This window comes from Symphalangus syndactylus, chromosome 15 (genome assembly GCF_028878055.3).
Source record: "Symphalangus syndactylus isolate Jambi chromosome 15, NHGRI_mSymSyn1-v2.1_pri, whole genome shotgun sequence".
Classification (NCBI taxonomy): Eukaryota; Metazoa; Chordata; class Mammalia; order Primates; family Hylobatidae; genus Symphalangus; species Symphalangus syndactylus.
Window position 1 is genome coordinate 100,417,518 of NC_072437.2, and position 12,766 is coordinate 100,430,283.

A 12,766-nucleotide genomic window follows, 5' to 3' on the forward strand; every position below is an offset into this window, starting at 1 on the left:
GCCAGACTGTTTCACAATATTAAATCATCAGTAAATATGTCTTATTTTCTAAGAAATCACTTAGAATAATAGTCTCCAATCCCATCTAGGTTGCTGCAAATGCCATTATTCCATTACTTTTTGTGACTGAGTAGCATGACATAGTATATATATATATATATATATACCACAGTTTCTTTATCCACTCATTGATTGATGGGCATTTGTGCTGGTTCCACATTTTTGCAATTGAAAATTGGGCTGCTATAAACATGCATGTGCAAGTATCTTTTTCATATACTGACTTCTTTTCCTCTGGGTAAATACCCAGTAGTGGGATTCCGGGATCAAATGATAATTCTTTTAGTTCTTTAAGGAATCTCCACACTGTTTTCCACAGTGGTTGTACTAGTTTACGTTCCCACCAGCAGTGTAGAAGTGTTTCCTTTTCACCACATCTATGCTAATAACTATTATTTTTTGATTATGGCCATTCTTGTGAGAGTAAGGTGGTATCACATTGTGGTTTTGATTTGCTTTCCCTGATAATTAGTGATGTTGAGCATTTTTCATATATTTGTTGGCCATTTGTATATCTTCTTTTGAGAATTGTCTGTTTATGTCTTTAGCCCACTTTTGGATGAGTGTTTTTTTTTTTTTTTGTGCTAATTTCTTTGAGTTCCTAGTAGATTGTGGCTATTAGTTCTTTGTCAGATGAATAGATTGTGAAGAATTTCTCCCACTCTGTGAGTTGTCTGTTTATTCTGCTAACTGACCTTTTTGCTGTGCAGAAGCTCTTTGGTTTAATTAAGTCCTGCCTATTTATCTTTGTTTTTGTTGCATTTGCTTTTGGGTTCTTGGTCATGAAATCTTTGCCTAAGCCAATGTCTAGAAGGGTTTGTCAAATGTTACCTGTTGATACGATCAAAGATTGAATTAGCTTTTTCTTATGCTGCCATAATCATACTTCTGGCTCATATTGAGCTTATGTAAATTCATGTTTTATGCTCCCCCATTGTTTATTTCTCCTCTATTTTGTATTCATATAGTCTCTTGTTCCAGTTACGCTAGGATTTTAAATGTATTTCAGTTGTAGTTTTATTCTATTAATTTTATTCAGTTATAGTATATAAAACTCTTGATTTTTTAAAAATCCAGGACATTAAATTATTCTTTTCAACTTTGTGCCATCTACGTATTTTATAAGCACACATACTATGTTGTTATGTAAGTAGTAGATAATAATGGTCAAAAATGGACAAAGAATAAAATTTTAATATTCTAGTTTTTGGAAATTACATTCCAATCTATAGATGATATATTTTAGGAGTTTTATATTTATAGTTAAATAATACTTATTAAATAAAAATATATATTTAGCAGGTTTTCATAAAAGTTACATATCACATTTTGCCTCCATAAAGATAATAATATAGCAGTTTCTAGTGCTTTAAGAACTTATACTTCAAAAAGTTTGAGTGTTAAAACTGTCTTTTCATTTTTCATAGGATGATAGCAAACAAGCACAGTTCTTAGCGCTGGCTGTTGTTTACTTCATTTCGGTTCTGATGGTTTCCAAGTATCGTGACATATTAGAACCCCAGAGAGAGACTACAAGAACTGGAAGCCAACCAGGTAGAAACATCAGGCAAGAAATAAATTCACCAACAAGTACAGGTACTTAACATTGTATAATTATTTGAATTTTCACCGTGATGTATCTCCTTTTTTTCACCTTTACATCTAGATTTAAACTGGACCTCTTCATAATCACCTCAAATGTTTATGAATGGTTGGTATGGAAATGCTAATTTAGTATTCCTTAATTCAACAAAAATGTATGAGTGGTATTTTTATATAGTTGCTACATTCTCATTTTATCAGTATAGCTTTGGTTTCAGTGTTTCTCATTTATTAATACAAATCATTAATTTATACCACTGTTTAATATGCAAGTAACTCATATATTTTTAAATATATTACTTTTTTAACCTTTATAAACATGAAAGTAGAAAGTCATTATAGAGTTGTTCAATGCCAAGGATAAGCCAAAATACAAATCTTTGTAGCCAAGCTCACAAGTTGGATTTTTTTCTTTTTTAGCTGTATACAGTTAATTCAGTATCTAAATATTCTGTCAGTGATTTATTATCAATCATGTGTTCTAAACTTTATACCAAAGTGGCCTCAACTAAAATCAAAGACTTGTGGAAAGTTAACATGGACAACAATGAACCACCTTGGGTCATGCTGCCTTTTTCATTTGCAGAAAATGCTCATGTTGCGGCAGTTCTTGCATTACTAGCTTTGCCCACTCTGCTTGAACAGCATAAACACAGTTTCTGGCAACTAACATTTTAATATTGGACACCTTCTATCATTATCATTTCCTTCCAGGTGTTTATATCAAGGTTGTTTCTCTGTTGTTTGCAGTGAAACCTTGATAACCTAATGGTTATTTCATGTACCACTGGATTAATTTGTAGTTGAAATTTTCTTTCCTAAATAAATGCATATGATTTATAAATAAAATGGATATTTTAAAAAGTGAGTAGAAATTAGTGGTCAAATCTCTGCATCTTGTTTTTCATGAGCATATTCTATTTCATATACCTTTTATTGATGTCATGGAGATATGGATTATGTTTTAGCTGCAGTATTTTGCTGTTGCATGATACATGTACTTTTAACACATAAACATGAGAATATTTCATTATAATGTACTTTTGCTTTTAATTTTATTCTTCGAATTAAACATCATCCTACCATTCCAGTTCTTGTTTTTTCACCTTTTAAAACACTAAGACGTATCATCTTCTTTTTCTTCATTTTTAATGCTTTTATATCCATTATATGTACAAAAAGTAATAGTATAGTGAGCCTTCTAGTTCTCATTTTCTTGTGTATTTGTATGTCTTTGTGTATGTTGCTAGAATTACTGTACTTAACAAGTGTATTATTTTCTTTCTCTTAATACATAACCTCTTTTCTTCAGAGATGCATTTGTTATTGCTAGTATTGTTTGCATGTTGCAGTAATATAGAATTGTCATGGATCTTCAGTGGACCATGTGGCAGGTTGTTACATGCTGGCTCAAATTTGATTCCATGATTTTCTCCACAGTTGTGGTCATACCATCTATCCCTCATCCAAGTTTGAACCATGGATTCCTTGCCAAGTTAATTCCTGAGCAGAGCTTTGGCCACTCATTTTACAAAGGTAATATTGACCTCATCTCCTGACCTGTTTGGGTATTCTTATTTCATGAATTGTTTTAAAATAAATATTCATGATATAATTGTTTATAAACAAGTATATACCTCAGGTTTCATGGAGATATGATACGTTGTATTTATACCTAGCTATTGAGAGCAAAGTATAGCTTTTATATTTGTATTTTATTACTTTTTTTAAGTATCATCTATAAATTAAGGATACCTAATTATATGTATATTAATATGCATAGTGGTAGCACTCAGGAGAGATCTCAGGAGAGTCACAATTCAGTAGTGGGACTAAATGAGCCTAATATAAAGGCTACTCTAGAATGAACCTTAAAAACATGCCTTGAAAGCATCAAACTGATCTATACATTATTTAACTTCCAGTTAGAACAAAGCCCCAACACTGTTTAAAGAAATGCGAAAAGTCCTTACCGAAAACCATAAAACTAAATGTTAGACATCCAACAAAAATTATTAAACATGCAAAGAAGGAGAAAAATGTGATGCATAAGCAAAAGAAAAAAGTCAGTGAATAGAAACAGATTTTGAGACACCAGAAATGGCAGAACTATCAGATACAGACATTATAGAAGCCATTACATGTATATTCAAGATGTTTTTCAATGTAATGGAAAAAGTTAACATATTGAGGAGAGAAATGGAAGATATAAAGAAAAAAATGACAATTTTAGAGATGAAAAATACAATAGCCAAAATGATAATATGTCTGTGTAGGAGTAACATAAGATTACTGACTTCAGAACAAAGGATTATAATAGGTAGAATTCTGTGATAGCTCCAAGATTTTCCTGTGTACGCACTCTGCAAAATTTCTGGGATGGTAAATATAATGGTGTTTACTCCTGTGATTAGGTTATGCTGTATGGCACATTGGCCTTTAAGAAATGGTGATTATCCAGGTGGGCTTGACCTAATCTCATGAGCTCTGTAAAAGAAAAGAGTTTCCTCCTCTGGTCACAGAATAGGAAGTCCGAGAGACTTGAAATGTGAGAGAGATTTGACATGAAGGAGGATCTTTATTGCTTAGATGGAGGAGCAAGGACCTGAGAAAACCACATAGCTAATAGCACTCACCAGCTGACAGCCAGCAAGAAAGTGGGGACTTTAGTCCTACAGCAGGAAGGAACTGAATTCTGCCAATAATGGAATTAGTTTTGAAGAGGACCCTGAGCTCCAGGTGATAGAATACTTCAGCCTATTCCATAACTGGCTAATCATATGGAACAGCAACTTTTGGAACAAATAAAGCTAGCAAAATATTTTTGTAACAACTTGATGAATGTACAAATATTATTTTTTATAAATGTGCAACCTTTGAACAGCATGATGAAATGAAGGGAAAAATATTTTTTTCAACTTCATTCCTGGCTCACAAACACATCTAGCTCTAAACCGTGCAAACCAAAAAAAAGGATGAGATTGTCAGCAAACATCACCTGGAGTTTGTCTGGTGGGGTGTGTTCCAAAGGCTCTGCTATGGAAAGTATCCGGGTGTATCTGCCCAGATTAAGGAGACTATATCAGAATATTAATGCATGTTGTCAAGAAAGTCTTGCTATGAAAATAGTTTCAGTTACACTGAACAGTGGTGTTAGTAGCATAATAACATTTTGAATTACTTTAAGGCCAATGTGGTAAACTTGCTATTATTCTTTATATTATGTGATATTATGGCAGATTATCATAACTGTTACTGCATGCTGTAGTGCAGCGGTTATTGGGGGAAAATGTCTGTCAAATATTTTTCATGAACTCAATTCTTCCAAATAGGGAAAGATATTTTTTCACGATAGATATGATCAAAGAGCACAAACAAAAGTTAAAATCTTAGAGGTACACAATTTCTGTGATATGTTTCACAATTTAATAATAATTATCGGCCCAGCTCGGAGGTGCATGCCTGTAATCCCAGCACTTTGGGAGGCCGAGGAGAGAGGATAGCTTGAGACCAGGAGTTTGAGACAAGGCTGGGCAATGTAGTGAGACCCCATCTATACAAAAAATTAAAAAAATAACCAGGCATGGTGGCATGTGCCTATAGTCCTAGCTACTCAGGAGGCTGAGGTGGGAAGACTGCTTAAGCCCAGGAAGTTTAGGTTCCTGTGAGCCGCGATTGTGCCTACTGTACTCCAGCCTGAACAACAGAGCAAGACCCTTTTTCAAAGAAAAAAAATTATTAAGTATTCTGATCTTTAGGAATGGTCTGATTTTGTTCATCTTTCAAGTTATCACCTGTCATTTTATGGATTGGGCAGACTATTTTATATTTTATTTTCCAGCAATAGAAGATTCACAGATAGCAAATTCATGGATCTGGAATCCATTTCTGTCATTGAAATATAACTTATATCTGATTATAACTATACAAAATGTAGAAGAGTTTTCATTCCATCAACATACCTGTGTGACACTACTTTCTCCTCTTTGAGTGTTATTGACAGAAAACAAAAACAATTTAAGTATTTATTATTCCCCTGAGTTGCTTTATTGCCAGTTCACCTTAGATTAGATAAATTAACAAGCAAAAAGCTCATTGTCAACATCATAAACTTTATTTATAATCGCAGTGTTTGTTCAAAATATTCATATAGGCATTTGGGAGGTGAGGATCACTCTTTACCTAAAATTTTTTGTTTAGTTATGATGTGTAATGAAGAAAAGTTACAAGTGTAATAGTAGTTGTCTAAATTAATCACCAGTTCACTTTCGGTGAACAACACAGGCCATTTTTATAATTGTATTCTTTTTCTTTGTGCTATTTTTGTCTGATTGATATGTAATTTTATGTCTGCCTAATCAAATAACAAAAACGGTTGTGCTTTTGTGTAGTTTTAAAATTTTTTATTTTTTCAGTAATTTACTACAATTAGTAAATAAAATTTTATATTTTATTTTCTAAACATGTCAGCGAATGATGGATTGAGGACATAAAAGTACATTTTCACAAATAGTTTGAGAAACCCTTTTCTGGACTACTCTTCAGCTCCTTCATACCCCACTCCCTTCTTTCAGCTCCTTTTTGAGACTTTAAGAAAACTCTGAATTAGCTCTCTTGTCTCTCTTTTTAAATTTTGATGTAATCCCTTAGTTCAGACTCAAGTGCCTTCTTGAAGTATTGCCATAGTTTCTTAATTGGACTCTTAGTTTCTAGGCTTTCTCTTGGTTTATTACTGACAATTTTGGAAATAACACTAATATATAATACAATATAGTAACATAGTATAATTTATGTACCATTTTAATATAATAAATATTTTATAATATATAATAACTATAATAAAGTAATTTTTCTTCCTAAAATTCTCAAAAGCCTCCATGTAATTTTGGGGACAAAGTTAAAATGCCTTAACATGGCAAAACTATTCTAATTCTGACTTTCCTCAATTACAATAATCATCTCCAGAGTAAGTTCCTTACTTCTCTTACTGATCGTTATTCTTTTATTTTTACAGTTTTGCTGCCAATTTCATTGTTTTAAAAGATAAAGCAGACTATGTCCTTTCTTGACATAAAATTTCTAGTAGTATTTAGGTAACATTTCACAAGGGCCATAGATAAGATGACTATTGACTACGTTTCCAAGTTTATCTCATGCTATTTTTTCTTTTGCTCACTGTGAAACCGTCAGACTACCTTCTAGTTTTTTAATCATGCCAAGCATTTTCATGCTTCAGGATGTTTGTATTTTGTTTCTGGCTTTTGGCTCTTTTCCCTGTTTTCTGTGTGACTGGTACCTACTCATTCTTCTGGTCACCTCCTCCGAGAGACCTTCCCTGACTCCTGTAACTGAGTGCTTCCTTTCCATTATTATTTTTTCTCATATCATCTTGTTTTATTTCCTTTCTTCTATTCAATGCTTTGTTTAATCGTTTATTAGAATGTATGCTTCAAGAGGGTAATCGTAACTAACTTTATTTTAGTTTAGGTATTTATGGTGTACAATGTGATATACTGATATTTGTATTCATTAGGGAATGATTAAGTCAAGCTAATTAATGTCTTCATCACCTCACATATCATTTTTTGTGTGCGGTAAGAATGTTTAAAGTTTATTCTCAGCAGTTTTCAAATACTGATACATTATTAACTATAGTCACCATGCTGGAAAATAGATTACCAGCATTTATTCCGTCTCTGTAACTGAAACATTGGTCCTTTTGATGAACATCTTCCCAGTCCCTAGTAACCACCATTCTACTCATTACTTCTGTGAGTTCAACTTTTTAAGATTCCCTATATAAGTAAAATTATACCTATATTTGTCTTTTTATGTCTGACTTAATTTAATGCACTGTCCTCCAGATTCATCCATGTTGTCATAAATGACAGGAGTTTCTTTTTTATGGCTGAATAGTGTTCCATTGTGTATATACATTTTATTTATTCATTCATCTGTTTGTCAATAGACACTTGATTCCATATCTTGACTATTGTGAATAATGCTGCAATGAACATCGGGGTGCACATACCTCTGTCAAATACTGATTTCATATCACTTGGATATATACCCTGAAGTGGAATTGTTGAATCGTATGGTAGTTCTATTTTTAATTGTTTGAAGAATCTCAATACCATTTTCCATAATAGCTGTCCTAATTTTCATTCCCATCAACAGTGTACAAGGTTTCCCTTTTCTTTACATCTTCTCCAACACTTATATTTTACTTTTTTTTTTTTTTTTTTTGGTTTTTTTTTTTGTGATGGAGTCTCACTTTGTCACTCTGGCTTGAGTGCAGTGGTGCGATCCTGGCTCACTGCAACCTCCGCCTCCTGGGTTCAAGTGATTGTACCACCTCAGCCTCCTGAGTAGCTTGGATTACAGGCACGCCCCACCGTGCTGGGCTAATTTTTGTATTTTTAGTAGAGACGAGGTTTCACCATCTTGGCCAGGCTGGGCTCGAACTCCTCACCCCAAGTGATCCACCTGCCTATGCCTCCCAAAGTGCTGTGATGACAGATGTAAGCCACTGCGCCTGGCCACATTTTCAGTAATAGCCATCCTGTGTGAGGTGATATTTCCTTGCGGTTTTAATTTGCATTTTTCTAATAATTAGTGAAGTTGAACATTTTTTATATTCCTGTTAGCTGTTTGTCTTCTTTTGAGAAATGTCTATTCAAGTTATTTGCCTATACTTTAATTGGGTTATTTGTTTTGTTGCTCTTGAGCTGAGTTCCTTATATATTTTGGATATTAAACCTTTATCAGATATATAATTATATATGTTGGCATTTTATTATTAGTGTTATTGGTTGCCTCTATTGCATTATTAAAGTGCATGATACATTTTAATAGGATTTATGTTTTTTTTTCCTTTGAGAAGAAAAGGAAAAAGAGTAAAAACAAGCTAGGGCAAGAGAAAAGCAAAATACGTATATATGAATATATCGTAAGTTCTAGTTGATAATTTATTTAAAATATAAAATTATAACTACATTAAAATTTGAGTTCTAAACATTACTTGTAAGTGGGACTTTGGGAAGAGCAAAGTAAGAACCTCCAAAATACTGCTTCTCTAAAAGAGCAATGAGAACACTGGCAAAAACTGTCAAAATCAACTTTTTCGGTTCTTTGGAAAGCAATCAGAGGCTTGCAACAACCCAGAGGGTGTTAATTCAAGAAAAATTCTAGACCTTTATAAGAACAGCAAGATTTAGAGTGATTTAACTCACCCCATTGCCATCTACCTTTCCTCAGCTCTGTGGTAGCTTTGAAAAGCAGAGGCCAGACACCAGCGGTGGTTTTGAAAACCAGTAGCCCAGCAGCCACTGAGGATAGGAGTGGGAGTAGGTTAGGTTTGGAATTCCTTAGAAAGTCTCGACCTCAGAGCATTATAATTATTTGAACTGTATAGAATCTTCCTGGAAAAACTCCATTCACAGGGCTTATTATTATTATTTGACCTAATCTAGAGCTTGTTTAGTGAGAAAAGCCTGTCTCCAAGATATTTGTTGAAAATAATCAGCATTTTTTTAAAATGTTGCAACTGCCCGAAGTGACAGTGCCAGTTGGGGCCAACAAGAACCTTGCCTAAAAGCTTAAACAGATGTGAGAATGAGATATCCATATTCCCAGGGCTGTCCTCAGGCCCAGGGAAGGCCTGAGAAGGCCTCAGTCTCTCACCTTTGGCTGACCTTGAGGCTCAGCACAAGAAGGAAGCACAGGCTAAGAAAGAGTTTTAAACCATGGGAACATTGCAAGCATACCCAAACACACACACACAGAGCCTGTGGCAAAGGGTGGAAAATTTATTGGTTCAAGACATTTAAGACAATGTCTGTGCAATCATTAGCTGACCACTAGGTTAACTGAGCAGAGACTTAAGTGGCTGCAGATGATGGAAAACAGATTTTACAGAATTAGTTCAGGAAAATGAATAAACAGAACAAGAACAAACTGCAGATGGGGTCAGATTTCCATGATTGCCACATTATGTTATTTAAAATATCCAGTTTACAACAAAAAGAATTATGAGACAAGCAAAGAAATAGGAAAGTATGGTCAATACACAGGGGGAACAAAGCAGTTGATATAAAATGCCCCTGAGGAAGCCCAGATATAGTACTTACTAGATAGACACTTAAAACCAGCTATTTTACATATGCTCAAGTAATTACAGGAAGCATTTTCTAAAGAACTAAAGGTATAAGAGCGATATCTCACCAAAAGGAGGATATCAATAAAGATATATGTAATAAAGAACCAAATAGAAATTCTGGAGTTGAAAATCATAATAACTGAAATGAAAAATTCACTTAGAGGGGTTCAGCAGAAGATCTGAGCTGGCAGGAAAAGAATCAGCAATGTGAAGATAGCTCAATTGTGTTTATCCTACGCTGGGGAACAGAACAAAGAAAGAATGAAGAAAAGTGAATAGAGCCTCACAGACTTTTGTGACACTATTAAGTTGAACCAACATATGTATACTGGGAGTCCCAGAGGAAAGAAGAGAAAAAGAAAGGAGCAGAAAGAAAATTTGAAGAAATATTGGACTGAAAACTCCCTACAGTTGATGAAAATCATTAATATATATGTCTAAAAAGCTCAATGCACTCCAAGTAGGATAAACTCACAGAGACCCACATATTGACACAGCGTAGTCAAAACATCAATTAGAAGATTTTCTTGGCTCTTAATTTTCATTTTGTCTCTTATGGGCATATAATTTAGTAATAATATTTAATTCCTGAAGTTGTATTCTTTTCATACACTTAGTGTAGCGAGCAAACAAAATAAATCATATATAAATAATTGCAAATAATTCATTGCAGTATTTTTGTTTAAAATGAACTTTAATGAGGATTTAAAATCTTTTTGTGTATTTTTTTTCTCTTTGGAGTTAAGATATTTAATTAATTTTGCATTTATGGATTTAATATAAACAAAATGTATAAGTTAGTTACATACAGCTTTTTATGTTTTATTTTAAATTGCAGTGATTTAGTTTGCTTATATTATTATTTGAAGTGCCAAAGCTTAATATAATTTTTAGTGCTATACTAACAAGGTGCTGTATGTTTCTTTCATGATATTCCTTATTTACAGAGTTTGGAAAATGGCAATTTCAGTAACTTAATATGTAAGACATTGAAATTCTTCATAAATCATGGTAAAACAGGATTTTTGGAGGAAGGAATGTGATACGTGAAGTCACCGTGTAAATATCATGTCATTTGCTGAAGTTGTCCTCATATTTTTCTCAAAATGTATTAGATGAACTCATTATAGTCAATGAAAAACAGTAAGAAAAAGAGACATCTGGCATCCAAATGCCTGTTTCAAAAGGTTAAGATCACTCTGGCTAGTAATGTTTCTGCTCTGTGTACTGACATTGCCTGTTGCTACAGAAACTGATAAGAGCTATTGAAAACTTACATGCCTGTGATTAATATAACCTACACAGATGCAGTCATTTATAGTTTCTCTGCAGTTCATACCTAACTTCCTATTTAAATCATGGATTAAATCCTCAAAGTACTTTAGTGTCACAAAGAGGTATTCTGGAAACATAAGTTATCTAAGTTGAAGTTTATAGTATCAACTGAGAGCATGTTCTGTTAAAGATGTAAATGCATACTGAGAAATATGTAGGATTTTTGACTACTGATCTGTTTTTTATTGCTATTATAAAATATCCTATTGGCATTTAGTTTTATTTCTATGTAATATCACAGCATGTATGCTTTACAAAACATATTTATTTGAATAAAAGTCATTGAAATATCAAAATTACTACCTTTTTGAAATCATTCTTTTATCAGCCTCAATAAAATAAAATTGAGATGTTTTTAGTACTATGTAAATATTTTGATGAGTTATTTGAAAATATTCTAATATTTGATTTCTAGAAACTTTTAATTGTGTTTTATAATCTAGAGATCAACATTTATATTGAAGTTTCAAGTATCTAGTTAGAAAGTTAAAGATTTTAATGTCCATTTGACCCAGCCATCCCATTACTGGGTATATACCCAAAGGACTATAAATCATGCTGCTATAAAGACACATGCACACGTGTTTATTGCGGCACTATTCACAATAGCAAAGAGTTGGAACCAACCCAAATGTCCAACAATGATAGACTGGATTAAGAAAATGTGGCACATATACACCATGGAATACTATGCAGCCATAAAAAATGATGAGTTCATGTTCTTTGTAGGGACATGGATGAAACTGGAAAACATCATTCTCAGTAAACTATCGCAAGGACAAAAAACCAAACACCACATGTTCTCACTCATAGGTGGGAATTGAACAATGAGAACTCATGGACACAGGAAGGGGAACATCACACTCCGGGGACTGTTGTGGGGTTCGGGGAGGGGGGGAGGGACAGCATTAGGAGATATACCTAATGCTAAATGACGAGTTAATGGGTGCAGGAAATCAACATGGCACATGGATACATATGTAACAAACCTGCACATTGTGCACATGTACCCTAAAACCTAAAGTATAATAAAAAAAAAAAAAGATTTTAATCTCCATTGTAAGTCAAATAGTTGAGCAGAAAAGCAAAATATTTTGTAGTTGGTGGCAAAAGTCTTTTGATTTGGTAGCTTGTGAACACCAAATCAGGTTTTATTTCCTTAGATATTTTGTTTGCTAGTGAAATGCTTATATTCCAGTCTAATATAACTTGAGAAGTTTAAACTTTTTGTATAGCTGTTAATGTAACATGTCATATATAACGATACTTAGACATTATATTAATGGAAAGTCAAAACACTAGAACATATCTGTAAATTAACTAAATTCACACTAAGTGTTGGATATGATTGTATGACTTTTGATAATTAAACTCTATAAAAATTAGCCCATGCTAGTAACCATGACACTGTTTTGTTTTTGTTGTTGTTAAAGTTTTTGTTTCTGCATTTATATTTTCTGTCCTCTTGTCACTATAACTATTTAAACTATTTAAATCTCTCCTGATACTTTGCTGCAATTGTTTTCTCTCAAAAAATGTACAATCCATAGATGCAAATGTATGTTAAAATATATTCAGTGGTATCTCTAATAGTGAAAATAACTGCCTCAG

General features: G+C 33.2%; 1 protein-coding gene across 7 annotated transcripts in view; it reads left to right on the top strand.

The window, feature by feature from the left end:
* NBEA (neurobeachin) overlaps window positions 1-12,766 on the top strand; it is a 731,576-nt gene that overhangs the window by 246,492 nt on the left and 472,318 nt on the right. For 6 of the 7 annotated variants that reach the window (XM_055244143.2, XM_055244145.2, XM_063619313.1 and 3 more), the window contains 2 exons: window positions 1,488-1,656; window positions 3,103-3,198. In XM_055244143.2, the coding sequence (XP_055100118.2) occupies window positions 1,488-1,656; window positions 3,103-3,198 (265 nt within the window). The remainder of the gene's footprint in view (window positions 1-1,487; window positions 1,657-3,102; window positions 3,199-12,766) is intronic. The other variant, XM_055244147.2, reaches the window with a different exon arrangement.